A 26974-nucleotide genomic window follows, 5' to 3' on the forward strand; every position below is an offset into this window, starting at 1 on the left:
ATGGTCATATGTTATACTTTTTGAGTTTGCAGTCAACTATCCCAGTGTGAAAGCACTGAAGTTTCCTGGAGAAACCTGATAGAGTACCCCAAAGTTTGGGTTCAGCCTTCTCCCCAACCTCCTTCCGCTCTCCAAGCTGTGGTGTCGTGTAGTAAATGCCAGCCAGACATCATCTCATGTTATGCTAAGATAAAGTCCAGGCTCAAGGTAGCTGCTGAGAGATCAATAAGCCAGTATCTTAGTTTCAATTACATTTAAGGGAAGGGGGAGAGTAAAGAGGTTATTCCATCTTCCTTTAAACGAGAACTCTAAATCCCCATCAGAAACTATTTGTTGTTCCTGGGATGCTGAGGACATAGCAGTGTCCACGGACATGGCTTACTGAAGGCTTGAAAAATAATCATGTTTACCCAGAATTACTTAATGCTGTTACTGTCTTGCCCCCCAAGCTGTGAATCCTGATCTTGTACTTAAAAATGTAAAGTATTATACATTGTATCTTTTAATACAAGGCACTGAAAACCCTTGTTGGACGAAGGTGGGTGTCATAGACAAAAAAATATTCCAAGAATGCAGCAAGTTTGTGGATTCGTGGTGGGTTGTCTACAAGTTTATGGTTTGAAGATTCCCTGTTGCAGAAGACTTTCCTACCAGAAAACCAGGGACATACCTTCAGAGCTAAGTTCACTCATTCAGTTCATCTTCCCATTAGATTGATTTTTCTTTCCCTGCATCAACAATTGCCTATCAACGATTCACTTTGAACTAAGTGATGTCTCTTACATGTCACATTGCTAAGTTTTGCTCTTAGGGGTCACAGTATGTATAGTAATCACATGATCTCACTTAATATTCTGATGGTTTTATTAACAAGTATATAATACATATATTGCATACTGTATATAGTATATGAGGACTGTACAGTACAAATTTATGTTCACAGTTTGACATGACAAAATGTCATTACTGAATTCCCATCGGACTACAGAGTAGAAACAGAGAAGGTACATTAAACATTCACATCTTTAGTAAGAAAGATTACCAAAATGTTTCAGTATTTGCAAGTATACTAACGCATGCTAAAAACCTTTACCCATTCAGTCTTATTAGCTTATAAAATATATTACACTTTATTAAAAATTTCTGCATAGTTTATACAAGTATTAAAGTACTGTAAATGTAATAATCCTGCTATAGTTGCAGGTATGGTTTAAGAGATGCTAAGCAGAAAGATTACTTTGACCCTCTAACACTAAGTACATGACAGCAAAAAAAAAAAAAAAAAAAGTGCTAGTATTTGTAAAACGTAATATTATTGTAGCCCTCGTTTAATGCATGTAAAATGGCTTTGTAAATGTATTATTTAAGTGAATTTGCGATCATTTAGAAACTGTTAACCTTGACCAAGAAGAGAATAAAGACAACTCTGAGCAACTTCATGTATAACAGCAATTCCTTCAAGATGACTGTATATTTTCAAACCGAATTATTTTAAAATCTTAGATCTTTGAGATTGTCTTTAAAACAATCTAATCAGGAATGACGTGCAGATATACAGTATCAGCAATAAAGTCTTTCAAATTCCACATTAGTGCAACACTGATAGTGCAGATGGGTGTTTAATAAAATATACATTTACATCTACAGTTCCCTATAAATCTGTTCCAAGGCTCTTGAAACTTCCACGTATTTAGCATTTCCTTAGTTGAACACAGCTATGCTAACACATTCTCCATACCAGGTGATTTAGAATGTTAATGCCCATTTATGGTGTAGATTCACATTTTAGAACTCTAAAATATGATGGATTCAGCCTTAAACTTTCTGACTTCCCCAAGACGACACTTGGACAATAATCAAAAGAAACTCTAACAGAATTTATACAACACTAACCTCATGTTTACAGATCATTCGCATCAATTTAAAATATTGCAATTAAAACCACCTTTGATAGTAACATGGCACATCATTAAAACCACATGTTGAAGGGCATCTTATCCTGTATTTGAGGTCTTCCACGTTAACAGCTAAAAATGTCTAAGAGACTAAATTTCTCAACTATCATAGTAAATACAAATATATATATAAAAAAAGAAAAATTTGGTTAAGAGCCAATTGGTAACTAAAGTATGCAGACCAGCATGGGAACAGAGAATGGCTTCTCTGGGTTGCCTTTTCTTTCAGAGTTAAAATGGATCTGTTAATGAACTGTTACCACAATCTAAGCAAGCTGAATAGTCATGTAATAGTCTTTGCAGGGTCTTGCTTGCTCTTTTCAACAAAATTTAAATATGCCATAACAAACACATCAAATTTCATGAGAACCTATGAAGCTTTCTATTAACTGGACTCTCACACTCAAAGCTAATTATTCAAAGATGATCGACTCTACCCTTTCTTGCCTTTTTTCCCCCTACCTTCTATACGGGTTGGAACACATAATCTGGTTATCTCCATTAAACAAAAAAGTTCCTTGCATTCCAACTTGATTCTTCAGTGTGTTGTACAAGAATCACTTCTAGAAACAAACACTTTGGCATGAATGTGACAAAGCATTTACAGTACAGACAATACCTACTTTCCCAAGAGCCATTTTTATCTTTCAATTCATGTCATAGTTGCAACAACACAAACAAACAAAAAAAAAAAGCCCAATTAGGATGTTTTAATATTCTAAACAAATTCTGCAGTGCTTACACAAAAAAAAAAAAAAAAAAGAGAGAGAGAGAGAGAATCACAACCAAGTGCCAAGAAGGTAACAAATTACTTTGTGTCTCTCCACATTTCCTTTCAGCTGGTTCAGAGGGCTGATGAGTGGAATCTCTTAGGTGCACAGTCCCTACAACTAACTTTTATTAACATAGCGCCGTCAAAGTAAGCTCCCCACGTGATTTGCAGGCCTCCAGAATCACTCATTCACTGATGTTTTAAAAACAGTTGAACAATGTATTCCTCCCAGTTAAGGTTGTGTTGGATCCTGAGTCGCGCCTGGGCTGAATCTTCAGGACTCCATTCTCTCTTCTCTTCCATCCTTTATCGAGGGGTGAAGGCGCATTTCGTTGTATGCACCCACACTTGACCACCGTCGCCCACTTTCTTCAAATTGAGGACCAATGACATTTCTATGCATGAATTATTTTTATTGGCATTTAGACTATGGTGCTCAAAAGCCAGCTTTTGAAAACAAAAACAAAAACAAAAAACTTCCCCCAAATAATGGCGCTATTTATCTTTAACATAAACACGAGTCATTTTCAGCTTCTTCTGACGGGATACTTGACAATGATTGATTTCCAGCTCCTTAACAGTAAATGCTTGGGAATTTTTGAGCTATTAATATGAGGATCCCTGAACTGTGGTTTTCTTTATTTTTCAGAAATCTGTCCCCCGAATGAAGGTATGTGTGCTTCACAACTAGGTATATCTACAAATAGTGTCACTCGGGTCTCAAATTGAATGAATCTACTACAGCATTAGCAGATCCTTATGATATGTATCACAAACACAAATGACGGCCACCTTGGCACCTTACAGTTCACACAGAAGAGCTTCTGTATAAAAGCTGTATGATTCATTTGATATGGGAATACAGTTACTGCTCAATGTTTTCCCTGTTTGCAAAAAACCCTGTGAGTAGGTTGGGTAAAAGAAAGGCCATCATCCATACTCTTATCTGAAAGATTTTTCTTACCATTACTGGGCAAATATTTTTGTGTCCCTACTATCAAATGCTTGATGATCCACATTAAGGACGTCAGAGGAATGGAGACAGGTGCACGGACAACCCCATCAGCATCTGGCTCTGCTTCTGCACAGCCAAACACAGAGACGGCCGCTCTGGGAGAGCACTGCACAGCTAACCACACGATGAAACCTCACTGAACGAAAAGCCCCAGCCCAGGAGGAATGGCCGGCTTCCTCCTTTGCCCCCGCTGCTTCTCCCCTGATGAATGCCCCTTCGTTCAGGCTCTGTGCCATCCAAGTATAGCATCCAGCCTTTAACTGGCAGACATCACCGAACTAAATCAGCAACTCTGGCTCACCTCCAGGGGTGGAGAGGCCTCCTTACTAGCTGCAGGCACAAAGGAGTGTAAGGGACTTAATTTAGATGAAGTGAAATATCCAAGTTGACAAGCAGGATTTGTGAAGGACAATAGACGAGTTGACTGTCCTACCTGAAATCTTGCTGCACTTCTAGTTAATCTGAGGAAAGGGTCCACCCTTCTTGCTGGCGAGCACAAAATACGATCACAGGGCACAGAGGTATGAACGTCCCTGGCAAGGACTAGCAGGCTGGATACTGTATTTCTAATACATTTACTTTGACATTCTTTTGAGAAATACATGGAGGAACCGACAATTGGTTATTTTAAGTTTACATGTTCCCTTGTTCTCATTACATTAAACGTATCTGTAAGAAGGGTTTGCTTAGCATCCCCGGAAAAAAAAAAAAAAAAAAAAAGTGTTCACATTCTTTAGGTCTGACCCGTGGTAAGGAGAGGAGGATTAGAGAATATCTACTACTGACCATATGGAAGCTTGAATGATATAAATTCAGAGATTCAGGCCAGCTGAATCAAAATTAAAACGTACATGTAAAAAATGAGTTAGATAATGGGAAGGAGGACAGAGAGAGAGAGCCGGGAGAACGGGGAGCCACGTTGAGGCAGGGGACGGAGGCATTCAAACTAGCATGTGGCGTTTCCTATGTAGGGCAAGGTGGTCAGAACGGGAGAAGCTTCGGTCACAGTCTGGGCACTGGAAAGGTTTGATTCCAGTGTGTTTTCGGAAATGTCTTGTTAGTTCATCAGACCGAGCAAACTTCCATGTGCATCCTTCCCAAGTACATTTGTAGGGTTTTTCTCCTGCAAAAAGGAAAAACGAAAAGAGCTTATTTTTTCTGAGGGCAAAAGGCTATTAATTAGTAAAAACAGTGAAGCTAAGATTTTTGAGCTAAAACTCTTGGCAAATAGTTTCTCCAAGGTAAGTTCATCTAAAAAAAAAAAAAAAAAAAGTGGGCAGCGGAGAAGGATGGGATTTTAAGAGTTCTTAAAGTATAAAGCCACTGAAATCCATTCTGAGGAGCCAGCAAATAATTTTGGTTTTGCCCTCAAGGGTAGGGATGAGTACCTTAGGCAACAGCTGGTGATCTGTATTTGTTTATCTCCAAGTCTTAAAGCTACCGAGGTGCTTAGTTATACGCGGTGCTAGCGTTTGTGGGATTTTTCTTACTATTTCAACAGTTTGCTAAAAATGAGAAGCCTCTATCAACCAAAAAATCTGGCAGCGATTTCAACATCTTCTCTTTTGTTTCATCGACTGCAATTATGCCTAAGTATAATGCTCTAATTCAGACATACTAAAAACACAGTAATTCCTTCCTGCCCTGTCAGAAGCCGGGTTTCTCCAGCCCTGTCCTGTGGGATAATGGTAACAGGCAGCTGAGGAACAGGAGACCCTTGGGGGAAATCTTAGGGAGAGCCAGTACGAAGGCCCTTACAAATGAAAAGTATTGTTCGTGGCAATCTTACATGTTAATGGGCAAATGGGCATCACCACAAATTAATTCCCATTTACTATCACTTGTTCTCTAGACATTTTAAGGATTGACATCCCTTGGTATTTCAATGAGATATTCAGAACTGTATTGTCTGCTTTGCTTCACTGAATATAAACGCTGAGGTATGTTTCCTGCATCTAAATTCTTACTCAAATATTCAATGTCTTTTTAATCTTAGGTTGGAAATTTGTAATGTCTACCTGTAGGGTCCCATTAATGCCCTGGGGATGCTTTTACTAGTTTTCTTGGCATTGCTGATTGGATGTTCCTCTGAACACAAGGCTATCGCCCTCAGTTCCCTCTGTAATTATACCGCGACAAAGCCCAAGAACTCAGTGGTACACAAGCCGACTTCCCCTCTGCTTTCTCTCTCCCGGGGAGTCACTGAAAACTTTACTTCCACACCACCACCACTTTCCTTCCCCTGTCTCTTCCAAATCCCAAATTCTCCCTTTTTGTAAACATTCCCAATACAAATGACTCACAGAAGGCTCAAAAACAAACAAACAAACTACATGCTGAGTTAAGGAAACGTACACAGGGGACCACTGCTGTTATACTAGAATTTCACACTGAAGGGTTTGAGGTTAGGTCAGATGAGGCCTATTATAAACATTAAGGACCAATACTGACTGCAATTAATCAGGCAGTGTAAATCGTTTGTGTATGGGTTCCTTAAGATGTTTTGTTTACAAAATGTTCAAGAGCAAACGCAACAGTTTTATGTTTTCTTCACCCATATGATGAGTTTTTGTAAGATCCGGCTGCATGGTCGATAGTCTATACTGGACAGAATAAAAAAGACCCTAGAACAAATACGCAGGCAACAGCACAGAAGTTCCCTCAGTTTTAGGAAGACACAAATCACCCAAATATCTTTACTTTTCTTTCTTTCAACAAGTCTTCCATTTGAATTCCATTTCTGTAAACTGCTACATTTGTTTGTTCTGCATAAAAAACTGGGTTTTGCCATTGTGAATCCGATGATGGGCAACACTGATTAAATGATGGCCCATATGAAGGCCACATCCTTGATGAGACAGGCCCATGGTTAAGAGTACTTTTCTCTTTCCATCCCTCTCTCTGTCCCTTAAACGCAGAGTACAGAACTCCACTGTTACAGAATTAACCTTTAATCTACTGTAACTTATTACAAAAATAAGCCCTTCATCACAAGGCTCATTTTTCACGATGAGCAGAGACATCTGTAGACAACTCTGCTAACTTTCAAGACGCCTGGAACAATTTCAGTACAATAACCTCTGAGAGCTAGAACGTTTGTTCTTGACGTTCCATTTTAGTATTTCTTAAGAAGCAAGATGGAGTGAGTCTTATATTCCCGATACCTGTGTGTGTTCTTCTGTGCGCTTTCAAGTGGGAGCTTTTAGTATACACCTTGTTGCATCCGTCATAGTCACACCTGTGTATCCTCCGCTTCCTCTGGGTGTCCGGAGATTCCACAGGTAAAGGTCTCTTCCCCGGTTGCACTATGACTGAAGGGTGATTCCTATGAAAGCCAATGTTAAACGTAAAACATTGAGTGAAAGGCTCTTCCTTTTCTTGCGTCTACCAAAGGCATTAACGACACTAGGCAAAAACAAACAAACAAAAAAACCCAACGAAATAAATAAAAGGAAATTAGCGGATCAACCCAAGAAGCACTGCTATATTCATTCAACAAACATTGAGTGAGCACCTACCATGAGCCAGGCACTGTGCTTGGCACCCGGACACAAAGATGAATAAAAACAGGGTTCCTGCCCTCGAGGAGCTCACACTCTAGGGGGAGACAGACATGTAGATAAGTAATGACAGTAAGAAGGGTTAGGTGCTATGCTAGAGGGAGATGGAGGAGCTAGGAGAGTCTCTTTCCCTCAGTAAAAAGTTGCCTATTTATAGTAGCTTGTGGCACTAAGCGATGCTCAGCACTGCGAATGTCTTTTCGCAGGCTGTCCTGATTTTCATCACTGTCCTTTAGGGAAAAATGAAAAAGGTCGAATTCCCAAATCTCAGGCAATGCCTACTGTATCTACATTTTATCCTTTACCTAATTGGCATTTCGCTTCTCTCAAAGATGACCAATTCACATTTGAGTTTCAAATTGCGGCCCTTCAAAAAAAAAAAAAAAAAAACAGAAAGAAAAAGAAAATAATAATGATAATAACAGCACTGCTGTTTTCACCACCTCAAACCTTTACTGGTACTGTTATTCCTGCCTGAGGGAGAATTTGGGTGCAGCGCTAGCAGTCAGGCAAGGACGCGTCTCAGTCCTGACAATGGCTCCCAAGTGCAGCCCCGGGGCTCTCACGGGACCTGGCGTCTCCCTGCCTTCCTGAGGCCGCTCACCCAGACCCACTCCTGCGTCGGCTCACCTTTCCAGGGTGGGTTTGAAATCAAATCATGTCCAACACCATTGCTCTAAACTTTCTCTTTTTCTCAAGGAATCTGGTGGAGAGAAGAGGCAGATGGGGAAGAGCTGGGGAAAGTCTGTAAAGCTTTCTCAGGCTTCCTCTGCTGATTAATGTCAGTAATTAAAACATTCTAATCTATTCATTTGCCTTCCTAACGACTAATTACTTGATACATTACAAGCTAATGGAACTGGCCTCCAACAGTAATGAAAGACTCGTCTTAGAAATTTGAATCCAAAGTTCTTAAAATGTTCCAAATAACCCATGAATTTTCTGTACAAGCGTGGACGAGGAGAGAGAGAATCCGATGGGCGTAAATGCTCAAGCTTGTGAGATTCAAAAAGGATGATAAAATTTCGCCATAAAAATCAAAAGGGAGCTCCTGAAATGAAACTTGCTTTTATCTTGGTAAAAATCTGAATACATGTTCCTTATCAGTAACTTTTCCAGGCATGCTAAGAAGTAAGTGGAAAAAGAATAAAAGGGGCATTGATTTTAAGCGATTTTACTTATTCCTCACATCTATCAGTAGCAAAGAAAACTGTCAGTTTTGAGTATCACTTTACCTTCCTACCTTGATGTTTAGTGGGAGCAATACAGAAGGATAAAATAGCCAGGTTCAGATACATGGAAAAGTGAACATGAACTAGTGGGGGAGGGCAGGGGGACAAGGACTTCAATTATATAGATGTAGAAACAGAAAATAGAGAAGTGACAGGTCTATGGACACGTTGCGTTTATAAAGCTAAATTATTAATTTAAAATCCTTCAATAAAAAGAAGAGTTGTCAGTTTATTTTATTTCTAACTTTCAACCTTAATGCCGTTGATTGAAACGTTTCATCTTCATTAAGAAAACTTCAGGAAATAAAATGCTGGGGGAAAAAGCCGAATGGTTGGTTAATTTGTATCTCCTATGCCTCTGGGATACTGAGGGAGTATCCCAGGTGACTTTGGAAGTCTCTCCCAATTATTAGATTTTATGGGTTGGGAATGTGTCTAACAGTTTCTGTGCACTGGTTTTGTCTGCCTTTTCCAGCTCATTTTGCATACAAAGGTACATTACAAGGCTGTGTGCTCCAACATCAAATCCCAGCTCTGTCACTGCGAGTCCCTGTGACCCCGGGCAAGGTATTCTCCCTGTGCCTCTCTGTAGAATGGGGACGATGATAATAATGTGATCCTAGAAAGTTGTGGGTAATGTATACAACACACTGAAGGATAACATCTGTTCCAGATGTAAATCTGCTAAATATTATGGTTAATTACTGTTACTATTTTGAGGTTCAGAAACCCAATTGCAAACTTTGCCCCTACGGCTGTTGAATCTCGTGAAGAGCTCTTTTGGGATGTCCCCACACCACAAAGGGAAATCTCTGCTCAAGCTGACATCTACCTTGAAAGGTGGCATCATTCACGCCCCATTTCTAAAGAGCCAGATACTGGTGCAGGCAGGGGTTGGAGGGCAGGGTCTATAGAACTCACTCTTTCTGTACTTACTCCCCACTTTTAAAGACGCCGTTTGGGATCCTTACAACCAAGAAATAAGAACAGCTATTACGTATCAGATACCTGGTCATTGTTTTGAGTTAAGCCGACCCCCCCTTAAGTTTGCTAGAAGTCACACGCAATTACATGGGGGAAATCTGACCCTCAAGCTCTTCACTCTAAATACACTTCACATATGTAAAGATACAAAAAAAAAAAAAAAAAAAAAAAAAAAAAAAAAAAAAAAAAAAAAAAAGGAAGCTGATAGCCATTTGAGTGCCTTTAAAAATAATTCTAAAGCTGTAACTCTATGTCCAAGCAAATGGGTTTCCAAACTGCACTTTGTATTCCACCTTTGGCAAGGAAGGGTTTCAGAAGGCAAATATTATCGGGCCTGCCTCACTGCAATGGGACTAGGCACTTGGTTTCAATCGATTCTTTCCTGGCTAGCTGGTTTCCTATGTGGGCTGCTACTGGGCACACTCCAAGACATTACTTAATCACATCTGTGAGAGAACTGCTTAAAGACTACACGTCCCAGTTGTGGCTAATCTGTTGAATTTCTTGAGGAGCAAAATGCATTCTTGGGTCAGCATTAACATAAGCATATTACTCATTAATCATTAAAAGCCACTGAGCTTGAGATCGTCAAAAGAATCTTAACTTAAAATGAGAAAAAATATTTTCTTTCAGTAGCAGAATACAGCCTTCAAGTATTTTTCTTCTGTAATGTTTTACAATGTAATTCATAATAACCTCGACTTTGGAATAACCCTTCTTCAGTCAATGGATTCCTCTCTCTTGGGCACGTGGCTTTATTTAGTTTTACAGCATCTTTTTCATCACCTGTGCAGGAACAATGACACGTGCAAGTCATGTTGCCAGTTAACTTGCCAGAGACACCTGGCATCATAAAAAAAAAAAAAAAAAAAAAAAAAAAAGGAGGTAACTCAGCCTAGAAGATGTGTCTATTTTGGCTAGTCCTTCTGTGTTCCCTTTCACCTGAGAGCAGGAGTGGGATGCACTGGTTAGATACGGACAACGTGGCAGGAAGAGCAGTCATCTGGTGACAGGAGGTCAAACCCAGGCCCCCCTGCTGTTCACAGTATGATTATAAGGCGAGTTATCTCATGTCTTGGCTCATCAGTTCTCCATTTGCTCTGACTCCCACATGCTTGTTATGGGGGAATGAAATAACTCCTTTGAAAACATCTGGGAAAGTTTCATGGGGGGAGGGGGCATTATGCAATTGTGAAAGGTAATAATGTACAAGTCCATCAGACACACTCTCTCCCTGCTGATGTGGGTGGTCATAGGATTCCATTCTCTTCTCCGCCTATCAGGGAGTAAAGGCCAACTACCTCCTCCCCCCAAATAACTACGATTTGGTACAATGGGCAATTAACGTGACCTACTAAGAAGGCACCTACTTGGGTTGACTGTGGATAGAATGGAATATGTTTTAAGTTCCAGAAAATAGCTGTTTGAAAGCCAGAGAATTCACATTCTGTTGCAGAATTAACTGTGTAAGGGAGAGGGGAAAAGATGACGTAGAAAGGTGGGCAGAACATTGTTTCAAGTTGGAAAAAAGTGATATGGGAGAAAGAAGATGGAAGGGTCCCGGAGGAAACAATAACTGTTGCCTTTGTACTAGGAAGCTGGTCATTAAATGCAACCTTGAAAGAGCCATAACACAAGACAATTACAAGAAAAATAATTATAATCAATAATGCAAATAAAGAGGAAACAAGGCAAGATTAAGTGACAAGCCCAAGGTCATACATATGGTGGAGAGCAGAGCTGGGATCCAAGATGTCCAATCCAAAGGTCACCTTCTTAGCTACTACAAACACAGCCTCCAGTGTAATCACTGGTAGAAGGCAAGGATATCTATTGCTGCAAATCCCATCAATGATGCCATTTAACTTGTGTATGATGCCACCACATTATAGCGAGTTAGACCTAACACAAACTACAGTTCAGTGCTTGGATGTAGACTGATACAGAAACCTTCCTACTGGACGGCAGTTCTGAAGCAGACTGAACATTCCAAGGGCAGATGTGATTTTCAAACACGAGAGATAGTGGGTGGGTTACTCCAATGCTTAACTTCTCTGAGCTACATGGGCAACTTTCTGTTGCCACCACTATTCCCAGGCCTTTTTTGGAGTGACTCCTTTGGGCTTGTGATGCCCCTTCGTAGAAACAGTATTAGAAGTGACAATTGGAAGGACGATGTATGTCCTATAAAGTTTTCATGATCCAACCTTAAGTAGACTATCTGGAATACCAAATTCAATCCACATGGGGATTAAGATTATGGGAAACCTATGTACAGTCTGGAAGGATTTTTAAAAAAAAGAATAAAAATGATTTACATGACAAGGTGGCAAAATCACGAGTGACCGATTTACTGCAAACTTGACATAAATGTTATAAGACAGTCCATATAGTGGGACACATTGTCTTTGGAGATTTTCCCGTTTTCCCAGTGGTGGCCCCCTACTGCAAGGTGTCCCTGGCAATCCACACCACACCCTGAGTTGGAAGCCTGCACTTCCATTCCAGGTCCCAAGATGCACGCTGCTACGCCAATGTCGGGTAGACCTGAACATACTTACTCTTGCAACAGTGCTTGCGGGGGGGACACTGAGTTCATTAAAGGGGGTGACATTTCTTCAGGATAATAATCTGTCCTCTGTGGTTCAATCCCAGGTTCTATTTTAATTTTTTTCTGTAATATAGGCTTCTCATAGGATTCAATTACAGGTACTAAAAAATAAAAATAGAAAAGTCACTCCATGTACAATTTACCAATTTCAGCTTTTAAAAGTTTAGTGCACAGCTTCTACCTACAACGCTGATGTGTGGAGTATCTGTTTGCCTTTAGCAAAATTATGGCAGAAACAAATCTGCGGGGTGTGTTTCCCCTGACCACCTCTCTGGCAGCAAGTGGCATGCATAGGAAGCTGGACTTTGAGCACATCAGCCCCCAAATGGTTCTTCCTTAGGAATTTGCGTTATCACCTTTTAACCCCATAGTCTTCTGCCTCCAAACAGCCAGTACACGAGGCGGCTTTTAGTAACCTTTAGTTATCACCATGATCAAAGGCATTTATTAAATTAATGTCTTTTTTGGTTGGCATTCAATGAAGCAAAATATAAAGTTGGGATCTTTAGTATCTCAAAGTTGACAATTACGCAGTAAAAGTAACCATTTCATGGCATTCATTAAACAGCCTGATCCTTGGGAGCTCTTCCAGTATCAACACTTGCCCCCCCTCCCCCAACAAAAGGAAACGCCTCAGGTGGGCAGGCTCTAAGGGGAATGGCTCCTTGAAGAGTACAGGGGCGCTGTCGCTGCCTCCTCTGTGGCCCCCGCAGAGCCGGTGGGCGCAGACCCCAATGCTAGGCGGGAGCCGCGGAGCTGTCCCCAGTGGCGGTTACCTTGCATGCTGCTATTTGAGTTTTCCATCTCCTCCGACAAGGAGACCATGAGCGGCTGCTGGAGGTGGCTGGTGTACATGAAGGGGACCGGCTGCACCACGACGGGCTGGATGACGGGCAGGATCCCGGGGCTGCGGATGCCGTGCCGGGACAGGGCGGCGGCCATCACCGGGGGCATGGACAGCGGCACGCCGAAGGGCTGCACGCCCGGGGGAGGCGGCGAGTACTTCTTCATCGGTGGGCTGGAAGAAGGCATGCTCAGGCCAGGCGAGGCTCTCCGGTGCGAGGGCTGGAACTTCAGTGAGGAAGGAGAATTCCCCGCAGAGGGCGGCGAACTCCGCTTGTTCACGGTCAGGTCCACTGGCTCCATCTGCATCCCGTGAGACAGGGCCTCCGGGGTCTGGAAGAACTTATCAGGTAACGGCGTGGAGTAGATGACTCCGTACTTGTTGGGCTTCATTGACTCCATGTAATTAGATGGGTATGACTATTGGGAAGGAGAAACAGAAACGTACGAGCAGTGACACAGGTGCATTCGCCTGAAACATGAACGAAGACAAAAATGTGCAAGAAGGTGCTCTCAGTTACATGGACCTCCAAAAGCGGTTTACATTTAGATACCGACCCTTGAAAACGCTAGGAGGGGGCTGGTCTAGTAAACTTTAAGGTTAATGGGATAACCGTGAAAAACCTCACATTTAATTCTAAGATGTTTCCCATGTCAAATGTTAAGGTTGAGGTTGACACCCGGCAAAATTCTGAAACAGGTTATAAACAGAAGACTCGTGGGCCTTTATCGGGAGAAGTTCCGTGTTGGGGTTCACCAACAACCAGCCAAGCCAATGAACCTCGTTGCTTTGCTGATGGGGCTTCTGGGTCGGCAGGAAATGCTCTCCATCCTTCACCTCAGCAGGGCATTTACAGTCTCACGACACACTTGTGTATAATACGGAGAAACAGCTGCACAGTAGTACCTTTGCGGGCGGGAGGCTTTAGTGGTGACCAACCATGACTAGGGTGACCACAGTCCTGGTTTTCCCGGGATGGTCTGTGGTCTGGTTTTAGTAGTAATAGCCCTACATCCCAGGAGACATTGCAGTCTCAGGCAATCAGGATGGTCAGTCATCCTCCCCACCTATATTTTGAAGGTCACCCACCACAGCGTAATCATATCCATGGCCCCAACGCATTCAATGGTCTTCTTCCAACAGTTTGAATGAAGCTGAAGGTGACCTGATTTCCAAATCTGTGCGTGACACAGAACTATAAGAAACAGCTAATATGACACAAACAAGGTCCTGTGATGCTTGAAGTGACTTTGACTTGCACACAAACCAAGGCCCAGTGTCTGCACCTCTATACCTTGCTACCACCTCATCAAAAGAGGATGATCAATGGTCTGTTTCCTCCAAAAAACTAAGGTCTGTCTTACAATTGACCTAATTTATCTTTAAATACCTTTCTCTCTTATGGATTCAGAATAAAGGACTATTACCAACTTTAAATACAAATCAATCTTAATCATTGCATACTATGGGTGTGGTCCTTGGCCAGGGAATTCACTAGAGTTACTTTTAAAAAAAATGTTTTTTAAAGTTTATCTACTGATATTTTGAGAGAGAGAGAGAGAGAGAGCACCAGCTGGGGAGGGACACGGAGAGAGAGAATCCCAAGCAGGCTCCACACCATCAGTGCAGAGCCTGACACAGGGCTCAATCTCATGAACCATGAGATCACTGCCTGAGCTGAGATCAAGAGTCAGACACTTAAGCGACTGAGCCACCCAGGCACCCCTACAAGAATTACTTCTATTCCTTAACTAAACTTGAAAAAAAGTCTTTGTTGTTGGATGCTTTTTAAAAAATTAAACCCAATATAAGCTATTTCCTTTACTTGTAGGTATTTTAGGGAAGCTGAAATTTTTTAGTGATAACATGTCAAGTCCATCTGCAGAAAACTACTTGTATTTGAATATTGTATAGTGAAAGTGATCAGCAACATGCTATGCCTCTCTTCCAGCTCTAAAAGCCTATACATTCCAGATTCTGAGGCAGTACCAGCTCATGACGCAACCAAGAAAACCCACCAATGGAGCTTAAATGCATGATAAATTTCTGGGCTACCCCAGTCCCCCAGTGGCCACTATTGTGAGTAATAAATAATTGTGGGTCAGCAGTGGTGTTTTTTGTTTTTGTTTTTTAACTGGGATTACTACTGAGATCGCATCCTTTCCTTTCTGGGACTCCACAAGTGAAATCTCCACCTGGCTATGCATCAGAATCCCCAGAGCTGCTTCTAAAACTCCCTTCTCCTGGGCAGCATGGGACCTGGCAGTATTTATCTTTATCTGCTTTTGAAGTCAGTTTCTCATCGTTAAGATTATGTGTTTTGTTCTTCTGTCCTTTCTTTATCCCTGCCAACGCAATCTCTGTAATCTCGTAGAGCAGTGATTCCGGCAGTATGGTGCACGTCTCCCTGGGGGTACCGAAGATACTTCGAGAATACACAAAAAATACACAGTGCTTTAAAATGGTTACGTGTTTATTTCAATGCGCAAGAAAAAAAACCTTTTTTTTACAGTAGTGATATAAACTTCCTTTTCAGAAAAAATTTATTACGTTAAAAAAGCAATTCTACAGAAAAGAGGGCAAGAAAAATTACTAAATATTAGAAGTGCAGGTGCCACGAGGATATGGCAAAACTTGTCAAGGTGACATTGAACACCCGTATCCTAGGAGGTCGTGAGGTTAAAATTAAAATTGGATTCAATGAGATAAGGAGCTTAACACACACTGTGGTGCTCGAAGTCCCTTCTCTTTCTAGACAAGGAGTTGCACTATAATGGATTTGAACTTCCCAATCAGGGCTTCTCAAACTTTACTGTGCACGAAGTCACCAGACGATCTTGTTAAAATGCAGATTCTGAATTTCTGGGGAGTGGCCCTAGGTGCATAGACCCCTTTTGAACAGCACGGCTGTAAATGATAAAGAGATACAGAATAAAACCACTGATTTCTAGTATGAAAATTTGGTAAATCATTCAAATACAATTTAGAAGGGGAAAGAATTTTCACTGATAATACTGCTTAAAAACAAGGATGTGGAAGGATATACAATCAGGAAATGCAAAATATGTAAGTGGTTGTCTTTAAAGACAGCTTTGAGTGAAGTATCAAGAATCAAAAGGGGAAAGGATCAAAAGGGTTCTTTAGAACCAGGCACACATAAGTCCACCAAAGGTGAGAGACCCAAACATGCAGCCATAATAATATTAAATACATTTACATTTAAATATTAAAATAAAGAACGTTCAGAGGCACAGATTCACTAACAGAAAAAAAAAGAAAAGAAAAGAAAACAAATTCTAGTATGTACAATAAGGGTTTGAAGACATAGTTAAATACAGGGGGGAAGCGATTTCTTCTGGTTCTCAAGGTTAACATGCCTTCTATAAATCTCAAAAGGGCAAAAGTTCTGGTGCTAGAAACAAAAATTTAGGAAGTGGAAAGCATTTTCCCAATTGTTTCTACTCACCAAAATGTAGCTGCTCCCATATTTTCAGCCCTATTCTTCAAAGACCTCCCTATGACCTAGATTTTAATGCCAAGTTATTGGCAGTTAAATAGAAAGCAAAATGAGGACACACTTTTATTGCTGTCATTGCTGGGTTTTTTCTAACTGTGAGGTGAGTTTAAGGAAAGTAGGAATTTAGAACCTGGGAGATTTGCAAATTTAATAATATTCTCAGGTTTCTCAAGCCATAAAAAAAAAAAAGAGAGAAAGCCATACATAAAGCCCAGGTTTAGAAACATGATGCACATTTCTGCTGAGTATGCTCTCCAGTGAATGCCCCCCCACTCGGTCCCCCATTCCGATGTGATGGGCGGTGTTTGCAAGGCTATGGGGCCAAAAGGAGGAGGGTACACATTTGGATACACAACAGAGTACACAATTAACTATCTCCAGTCTGACTGCCTTGTAAAAGGGTTAAGAAATGTGGTTTCTCAAACCATCTCACTAGAAAATTCCTTAGCAATGTTCATCAGAACCTTCTATAGGACGTGTGTGCTTTAGTTATTTGGGTGGAGCACACAAGCTACTACAATCAGCCTGCAGCAATCTGGTTCTCCACAGCCTAAGGACCCATCCAGGGCTTGCTGCGGGTGTGTGCCTTAACTGAGTACACCCTGGTAATAGTTGCTTCTGCTCTGTTCCAGACCTTTCCAGTCTTCTAACAAAGCAGTGCAAATAAGTGCCACACTAGCACCAGATCCAAATAGGAGGCAAGTGCTGATGAGGTAGAAAAGGCTCCTCTGGCCACTGATGGACACCCAATGCCCCGGTGCAGACTGCTCACCCAAGGATGCCTGATATGCTGGAGCAGAGCAGCCTGCAGACCAGACTCTGGCAAGGGTCTCTAGGACCTTCTGGCCCTCACTAGGGGTGGCCGTGGGTTGTACTTTCTGAGTTGTAACTGACACTCACGTGTTCAAGCCGCACACCACATGTAATTCATTTGAGGATCGCTTCCTCTCATTAGAATGAGAGATGAGGGTCTGGCATGGGTGCTCACCAAACACTTGATGAATGAATGAAGTGAATTAATGCACCCTCTGAGCAAGTTTTTACTACTGTCAAGACTAAGGAAAGTATCAGTTCTTTTGATTCTCCAAAATAATGATTTTAATTGTGACGGGGATAAAGGCACAGGGTTTGGATGATTTTTCAAAGCTATCACTGTACTTAAGTGAGAATTTCAGTCATTTATTGTTTTATGGGGAATGGTTTTGGTGAGTTTTCCATCCCAAGACAGTTTAAGTGGATGGGGTGACTGCATGAAACATGGATGGAGTCTCTATTTCACTGCTCATTCATATGAAAAAAAGGAGTGAACATCCGTGACAGGGCAATGGCAAGTCAAAGGAATCTTCATACCAAGGGTGGGGTTCCCAGTGCAAGAAGGCGTGGTGCGTGTATAAACAGACACTCTGGAAACAGCAAATGTCATACCCTTCTATGCAAACAAAAGTAGAAAGCTCTCTTTCTACCAGGCTCAGAAAAGTCATGTGTTTCTGTTGGAACAGAACAGAGGCACTACTGATTTTAAGTACTTCTCAACCTGGAAGGAGTCTGTTAGAGGGACAATTTTCATTACAAGAAAAAAACAAAAAACAAGCAAACAAACAAACAAAACCAAAACACTTCCTTTCTTCAAAACTAATCTTCCTATAGGGATAAAATATGAAAATACTTTTTAAAACTTTGTCTTCTTTCTCACTTCCTGAATTAAATTAATTTTCAACCTTCTTTGAAAGTGTACTCAAATGCTTTCAAGAAAGCAATTTCTTTTACATGCGCATTCTATATTCACATGCTACCTCGTATTCTATATGTGATCATCTCCAATTTTACAAATTAAAAATAAAAGAGGCTCCAGGAGCTGCTGGTGGTTTGCCAACATTGCATCGATAGTAAGTAGCAGAATACAGCACAGGGTGGGTTTCTACTCTGTTCCCCATTCTTGCAAATTTTAATAGGGCAATCCAAAAACTTAGTGTTTGCCTCCAAGCACAAGGTTTGTTAGCAGAGGGTTAGGGTTAGAGAAATGACACTTCCTTACTTTCTCTAAACTGTAGCAAAATGCCAAATAGGTAATCAGCCTTCAGGTCAAAGGTGGAATTAAAAAAAAAAAAAGGAATAAAGGAATAATAAATTAGGTTTAGCACACTCCACCTACAGAGGCAGGAGAGATAAAATTTGAAGATTCCAGAGTGGAAACAAAAGCTTTTTATTTAACTTTGTTAACTAAAATAATAACAACATCCCACTCCCCAAATGTTTCCACTAACTGAGGTTTTGCTGAAGCAGGAAAAAGAAATTTCATTGTAAGGACTGACACTAACTTTTGGTGAAATGATCTAATTAAATTCTCTAAGTGCTAGCTGAAAGTTGAAAACTAGAGACCATTAATTGCAAATTTCCTTCTACATATTTTAACTTCATATATTTATATAAGTTACAGCATTATAACTGTTACTCCAAATTCATTTTATTTCCTTTTTTTTCAGTCAAGTGCATTTCCTTACACTTAATTATATCACACCAACTTAACAATGTGGATCTTCATTTGAGCTTTAAATTGGCTCTTGAGCCATATTTTCATGCTTGATTAAAAGCATGGGAAGTATACTGAATATTAAATGCATCAAAGATGGTTCTGCATCATTTATAAAATTAATCATCTTCTCCATACTAAAAACCTATTCATATTTCAAGGATATAATTAATAGGGAAATTTTACACCTCAATCTTCCTCCAATGTGATCATGCAATAGTTTGGTGTAAGGGGTTGATGAATACGGAGACAGCACGAAATAACATCAGAAGTCAATTTACTTTTTTGATTAATGAAGTTCTTACTGCTCGGTTATTATCACATTCAGACACTTGGTTATCCAGTTATCATGCTGGAATGTAAATGTTATTTCCTTAAAGCCACTTGGACCTAACTTTTCATTGTACACAGTGGTAAACACTTCACTGGCTTAGTAATATCCATGGCAACTCAGTTCCAAGGGCCTCCGAGTGACCCCTGTGTCTTGTATAAACATTTTTGGCAGGAGCCTCGGCAGCCGATGCATAAGGATGATCTAATTTTGCAAGCGTGTCATTACCAACCTTCAGATACACAACGCAGGCCAAGTTTTTCCCCTTGTGACCATTTTCCAAGCCATGGAAGAAAAGAGCAAGGCACAGTGGGAGCACTGTCTTGTTACTTCATATTCACTCAACCAGATCACCGTAGGTGGACACCACCCCCTGACTCGAAGTCCTTGGACCCCTTTCTGTCCTTGTCCGTGCCCCATGTTCACAGCACCAGGGCTGTACCTACGGAAACACCTGGCCAAACTCCTAACCACCTGCGGGGAGAAGCATCTAGATGGGCCGGGCCCACAGAGGGCTAGCTTGGCACAAAGGTGTTGAAAGACACACGGAACAAGATTCCCTCCCAGCCAGACTCTCCCAAGTGGAAAGGAATCCCGTTCTCCCCGCCAAGTTCTCTCCTTCGCTAGCTGCTCCTCAGCCATCTCATACAGTCACAGCTCAGCATAGCTGCTGTCATAGATTTTTAAGCAAATCTTTTTATTCTGAATGCATTTACATGCAGGAATGAGGACTTTTTTTTTTTAGGTTTCATCTTTTTAAATCAGCTCTGTGAAGGACATGCTGCACGCCAAATGAGACAAACTGGAATATTTTTTTTCTTCCTGTATTAAAAAAAGGACATTCACAAACATTTTAAAGAAAATCTTCTTTCTATATAATTGGGGTGATCTTCAATAAAAAAAAAAAAACCTCAAAATAATCATGTTCTTGATGCAGATTTCTTATAAAAGTACATTCGAAAATTGCTTCCTAACCATGATAAACATTGAGTACAGGATTTTTCTTCTTTTTTAATGTCCCCAGATCCACATTAATTTTTAAAAATCAGTCTGGCTGAACTTTTTTTGGCTGAAACCAATAATCCCGAGAGCCCAAACTAAAAAGCTGGTAACGGAGGAGTTTCTGTAAGTCTACTTCTGTCATGACCAGATTCGCCTATGACCCAAGTTCGGTGCGATCGCACCCTGAGGAGCGTTGGGCACAGGTCTTGAGATGTGGATCTCATTTATACAAGGGCACACGGTTGCTGGGGAGTATTTGCTCCACTTACTCCCTGAGGCTTTGAGAAAAGTTTGTTCACCAAATGCCTGTCAAGTGATGAGTAACTTTAAGGAATAACACAACACACAATAATGTTCTTGCCACTTGGAATAGATAAGAAGAGGTGTTCAATTTTGGAAAACTTACCACGGAGACAGGGTCCATGGCCTCTTGCTTGACAGGGACTGGGTCAAACATGAGCATTCTTTTAGTTAAGCTTTCTAGGGTGCTCTGGTGTTTGGCCTAGAAAACAAAACAAGGTGTCCAAATAAATCCCAAGGTTACCTTAATATAAACCAGTAAAAATAAAACGTAATATTCCTCAAGCCCCTTCTCTGCTCCTTCCTCTCCCCTAGCCCCGGAATGGCTGGAATTTATTTTCCTTACCTATGAAAGATGCCATTTTACATAATTAAAACCAGATTCCATGGTCATAAGTAGATGAGAGCCAACTGGCATTTCTAACTCAAATACATAAACCCTGACATTTCTGCAACAATACGTACAGCCCCTTCTGAGCAACAAAGCTTGCTTAAGACTGCTGTACAACTCAACAGAAGTTCACATCACATATGAATGTGAAACATTTTTCCTTATGTTCATTACAGAAAACTCAAGAAAAAAACAAGACAACCAAAAGAAAACCTAGAACCAATCATCATTGATATCTTTGTTTTTATCCTTCCAAACTCTCTTTTTAAAAGGATTGTAATATGCATGCTCATAATTTCACTTGACAACTGACTGGGCAAATGTTTTTCTGTAAGTGTGGTTCCGTACCATCAAATTCCGTGTGCCACTGTGCGAACAGATCAGGTTATTTATATTATCCCTTTCTGTTGGGCAGTTAAGTTGCTTCTAAATTTTCGCCATTATGGATGGCAGTGTCTTCATACTCATGTCCTGCACATTCTTAAATGGGGTCAATTTTACGTAGGGGAATTCTTGGATGAGAAGCACGTATATTTTCCAAACCATTTGATGTATCATCCAGGAAAACTGCTCTACTATTCCCACAGATAAAATAGAACCCATTTCCCAACATGCCCACCTGCAATGTGTATTACCACTTAAAAAAATAAAAACTGCTAGTTTGTTTCAAAACGGCAAACTATTTGTATTCGAAATTGATGTGATTATTCAAGTTGAATCTTCTCCATCTTTATGTAGCACATGCATGTCTCCTCGAGTGAAATGCCTATATTCAGGTCTTGAGCCCCCCCCCCCCCCCAGCCCCCCTGCCCATTGTTTTCTAAGCACGTTTCACACATGAAGACTGTTAGTCTGTATTCACTCCAATTCCTCATTAGGAAATAAGCCAATCTTTAGCCTGATGTAAAGGAAATGTCCATCTTAATCTTGTCTGGCCTTCCTCTTCTCTTCTACTGTTATGCTCCTATTATCCCTTCCCTCCTGTGTTCTGTACTGGTTCACTTCGGCACTAATCGACATCAAGCCAACCCCTTCCCCACAAGACAGGATATTCAGTCTGCTCAACATACAACTGCATTCCATAGCTTTTGGAATCACTGCCTGGCTACTACCCAGATCTTCAACAACCTGCTTCAGGCACCTACTATTCAAATTTGGTTTAAGGGTTCAGAGCTTTGGTTAAAGGCAAGATCTTTATTGGACCACTTTGGTTCGGGTCGAAAAGTGAATTAAGTTCCGGACTGCATTCTACCTGAAAAAGCTGCAGAAGTCTCTAGTTCTAGGTTACTTCCTGTATTTCCGTGTTAAAACTCCCCATTCCCACCCCAACTTCCACGACAGCGGTCCTGTAGTGCGTCACATCCATGCACGCTGCGTTATATACTAAGAAACCTTCACGTACAAATATAAAAGTAATACTGTGCATTCTTAGTGCTCCCTTGCTCTGTTGAAGAAACACTGTTCTGGGTCTCATGACAACACGTGAGTCTCATCGTTAACTCAACATAAGGCTCTGACTTCGAATTTTATTTTCCTGCATCACAGTATGTATTATAATCTGTGAACACAATTTGATACCAGGCTGCTCAAATCAATGGTGCTAATACCCTCTTATGTGTGCCAGCAAAAACAAACCCCAACAGCCAGTGAAAAATGGATGATTTCATAATGAAGGATGAAAACCCCTTTTGTGTCTTAGGATCTATTATTAACCAGTTCCCAGCCTCGCAGCTGCAGAGATGGATAGGGTTCTAAGAATCGCTGTCCAGTGCCTCGCAGTGGAAACAAAGGATGTGAGATCTCCTGCTTGCATCAATGAGGTCAGGTAATTCAGCAGCCCTGACCCTTGGCTGGCCACCCCTCCCCCAAGCCTTTTAAATTTAATTTACTCTTAGGGATTCATCCACTCTACTAGAGGGTATCTCGATGAGAATCCTTCTAAATAAAAGCACTCTTCTTCTCAGGTGCACAGTGAAAAAGCCCTGTTCTCCGGATTCAAGCAGGAGTTGTGCCTGAGACCTGACACAGGACTTAGACCCGCCATAGGACAACCCTTCTCCCATGTTAAAATGTAGATGACCCCTCCTTTACCTGTAATGTTTTAGGAAGATCAAATGAAATTTAAAGCAAAACATAACTCTTTGTGCTGTGAATAGTTTCTACCAACAAATACGTACACAGGTTTTGGATACACATGCTGTATACGTGATACTAAATCTGTTGGTTCCAACTTCTGGAGCAATGCCAAGTATTTGCCTCTTTGCTAAGAGACCTAGCCTTAGAGATCCATCCCCTCCACCCTTAAAAAAAACTCACACTGAATTTAGTTCAAAAGTGACTAGCTGCCTACATCCTGCCTGAGGTCACATGAGACCTTGTCACTTCCCAGCTGTACTACTGCAATAGCTTCCCAGCACGTGCACGCCTCAGGGTACCTTACCCTCTTGACTACCAGCTAAGAGCACACAAAGGCATCAGGAGATGGACTCTGGGTCAAATTCTAATGCCACCATTTAGCTCATAAAGCCTTTAATGACGTTTCCTACTGCCCACAGCAGTGACGACTAAATCCATTTAGAAGTGAATGACACATTAGCCTACTATATCTCTTATCATGTCAAGACATTATACAAATCACCGGCATTTTCAATTTTTACCTTTTATCTAAATTTAAGGAAATTAATGCTTCATGAGACTTGTAATCATGAGAAAAAAGTCTCGCAGAAAGCATGTGCCCTAATGAAACTGGTTTATCTAATTAAAAAATAATTGTAAAGGTATGCTTATTTGTTCAGAACTGTACCTCAAGAGTAACTCAATCGCCGGCCAAGGGCTATTTCTCATTATAGAAGTATTTCAGCTAGTAAATGAAAAATGAGTGGTAGAATTAGAATATCTCATTTTGAAACTCCTAGCTGACCAAGGCATCGCTGGACAATAAAAATCTGTGCAGAATTCGAGTATCACTGCAAACAGAAGGAAACTCACTCACCATTCCATCTACATGTCTAACTAACACTCTGCTCCCAATTTGGTTGTTTCTAAAATGACTGACTATACTTTCAGTGGTAGCTACAGGATATGGAACAAGAGAAGGTGAGGGACACACAAAGAAAATGGAACACTCTGAACTGTTCACAAGACAGCCCTTCCTGGGAGGGGCGGTGGGATGGGACAACTTCACACAAATCTCTGTGCCAATTTTTAAATGTATTACTTCTATAATTAAAACTTTTAACAGAAACAAGAGAGGGAAGCTAAGCTAGAAAGAAACCAAATTTAGGAAGAGAATCAAACACATTAACACAAATCGGGCTTGTGTTTATTGATTTTCAGGAAAACTTATACTTTGTAACTACTGTGCCTATCTCTGAAGAGACCACTTTTGCTACTGGCTTTGACCTTGTCTTTGGATTTTGGTCTAGAATCGGAAGAATGACTGCAATGTCTCCAAGGTGCCTTCCGTAGAACTGAGAAGTAGTTTATGCACTGAAAGAATTAGAACTTAGTGGCTTTTGTTACACATGGGCACCTCACGTACCAGGGATACAGCCCTCCTTAGAAAAGAAGGCTAAGTAAAACGCAAATGCTGTAGGAAATCTAGTTCCCCAACACTGACCGCAGTCTTAAGTAGAACCAGTAGGTGGCGCACTACAACAGGTATTAGAGGCCAAGGACGAAGGAAGTAAAATGAGTTTGCCAACCTCAGGGTCTTTAAACCTAGTGGGTTTTAAGCAGGCCCAGGAATTCTGGTAACCATTTTATGTAGGTATCCCAGAGATGAGGAGCCCCAAATGTGGTTCTGTTTTTTTCTAACAACTATTTTCCAATCATTAATACATTTCCATCTTAGTTGTATTTAACTTGCCAAAATAATTTTCCATAACTGGAACAATGTCATCTTCCCTGTTTTATTTTGCTGGGAAGGGCTGATACAACTGAATTTTCTCCCAAAAGGAAGAAAAAGATTTCCCTTCACTCTCTCTACTTACACTTTGGACTCTTCAGAAGTCAAAATAAGGGCCAGATTTTTGCCAAAATGAAAGAATGTGTGATTTATGTATTTAAAAGCTTTGGTGAATCCATTTACATAGTTTCAGAAGCAATATAGTTCCATCTCACAGTCCTATCCAGTCCACCACCACCCCCCTACCCGACAGTTGCTTTACGAGGGTACAAATGAGGGACAGAGCTTAGAAACAAACATAGCCCTTAATGTAAGAGGTATAGCTATGATGTCACCAAACTTCCTTTGAAAGTAGCTTGTCTAGAAGCTAGAGCAAGTTTTATTATAAAAACAATCTTATAAGTGATTGCCCCTTCCTTAGAAGCATGACAGAGACATAGAATGTGTGTGTGTGTCTGAAGCGAAGTTTCTTGTGATATAGCAAGATTTGCTTCTGACATTCTCCCTTCTGGGGCACTTTCCATATCTCTTTCCTCAGATCCTCAAAGGGTCCCTGCATTTTCCTACGCGGCTTGTTTGTAGTAATCTTTGTTTCCCAGCTGACCTCAGCAAGGTGTAGGGAGAAAAACAGTGAGACCAAAGCGAGACACCATCTGCAAGCACCTTAACTCTCCCGGAGTTTGGATGTAAAAGAGGAAGTGCACCGCCTTCCCTCACCCTTTACTCCCCAAAGGAACTGCAGGGGATAAAAGAAAAAAAACCCAAAAATTGTGTGTGTGTGTGTGTGTGTGTGTGTGTGTGTGTGTGTGTGTAATTCTTGATCAGGAGAAGAAAAAGGGCAGGCAGGCATCCTTGCAGCTGAAGTTCCTCTCAAAAGAAACACTTCTTTCTTCACTTCCGTACCCAAACTCTTCCATAGTTCCGGAAGAGTCAAATATTTAATGGCAGTGGCCCTGGCCAGGAGTACAGGGGGCCAGGCAACAGATGTGAGAAAGCATTTTTAAGTTGGAGGCTCCTTCCAGAACAGCCAGATGCTGGCACCTTCCTGGAAATGCCCCCCCCCCCACCCCTATTTTCATATTCCTGGTTGAGTTTCACCTACCTTTGTCTTCTATTGTTGGTTTGAAAGGAAAAAATTCCATGGAGTGTTTCTAAATCTTTGCCCCTCACAAATTAGATTTAGCTATTCTGCATCAAAATGTTTTGTAAATGGGAAAGAAGTTAATTATTTAGTTTTAGATTAAATATAATGATCCAGTGAGCAAACAATCCGCCCTCTCTCCTCTCTCTGCTAACAAGCCACCCAATTTTACTTTCCTGCCTCCACCCATTTGCTCCACCCTATGGAGCGTTGCCAAGGCGAGTTCGACTTGTCCAAACAGGACATGGCTTCAGATAAGATTCTGTCCACACCCTGTACTTCGGAAAGACCGAGTGAAGCAATTGATTTTGCATGTAAATAGGGACAGGTGCAAAGGTAACAACCAAGCAAAATCCCTACACATTTCTAGACCGAGGCCCGGCGAAGCAGGGATGGGAGCTGGGAAACCCAAACCCATATCCTTCAGGTAAACTCTCAAGTTCAAGGCTACCTGGTTAGTAGCATTCCACACCTTTCTTAAAGAAATTTTCTCGCAAATGCAAATCATTCTGCCTACTAAGGTTACACAGCTGTTTTCCTTCTTTATGCTCTCAGACAATTCTGTGTTTTAGTTTACTGAAAAATGCCCATGATGTGTAATAATCAATCCTTCAGTGTACGTATCTTATGAGGCTAGGCTCAGCCCTCACAATTCTCTTCTGTGAAGCGTTATATAATCAAACCCAGACGGCTGCGTGAGGCCACACTGCCTCCCACTGGTGCCCTATCACTGGACACCCACCCCACTCTACCCCAAGGGGCCTCCACCCATGGGGCCCCACCCGGGAGGCAGTGGGAGGCTGGGAGGGGCCAACTGGCTCCTGTCAGCAGCCAGTTCCTGGAAATTCTGGCCTGAGCAGGGATGGCTGGAACCTTAAAAAT

The 26974-nt window shown here is 41.2% G+C and overlaps 1 protein-coding gene across 1 annotated transcript; it reads right to left on the reverse strand.

The window, feature by feature from the left end:
* Positions 1-846: 846 nt before the first annotated feature.
* Positions 847-26233, reverse strand: KLF3 (KLF transcription factor 3). Its single transcript, XM_040485841.1, has 6 exons — positions 26054-26233; positions 20760-20855; positions 12906-13392; positions 12080-12230; positions 6907-7067; positions 847-4865 (listed from the first exon to the last, which is right to left on the reverse strand). The coding sequence occupies exons 2-6, from the start codon at positions 20814-20816 to the stop codon at positions 4684-4686; spliced, it is 1038 nt and encodes a 345-aa protein (XP_040341775.1). The 5' UTR covers positions 20817-20855; positions 26054-26233; the 3' UTR covers positions 847-4683.
* Positions 26234-26974: the final 741 nt, after the last annotated feature.

This window comes from Herpailurus yagouaroundi, unplaced genomic scaffold (genome assembly GCF_014898765.1).
Source record: "Herpailurus yagouaroundi ecotype Mexico unplaced genomic scaffold, PumYag 28, whole genome shotgun sequence".
Classification (NCBI taxonomy): domain Eukaryota; kingdom Metazoa; phylum Chordata; class Mammalia; order Carnivora; family Felidae; genus Herpailurus; species Herpailurus yagouaroundi.

Excerpts from the sequence above, each read along its gene's own strand:
- KLF3 (XM_040485841.1), bottom strand. The coding sequence starts at position 20,816 with ATGCTCATGTTTGACCCAGTCCCTGTCAAGCAAGAGGCCATGGACCCT. Across the intron at positions 12,231-12,905 it reads CTCAAATAGCAGCATGCAAG|TACCTGTAATTGAATCCTAT; the intron begins GTAACCGCCACT and ends TTTATTTTTTAG. Across the intron at positions 7,068-12,079 it reads CCGCAAGCACTGTTGCAAGA|GAATCACCCTTCAGTCATAG; the intron begins GTAAGTATGTTC and ends TGGCTTTCATAG.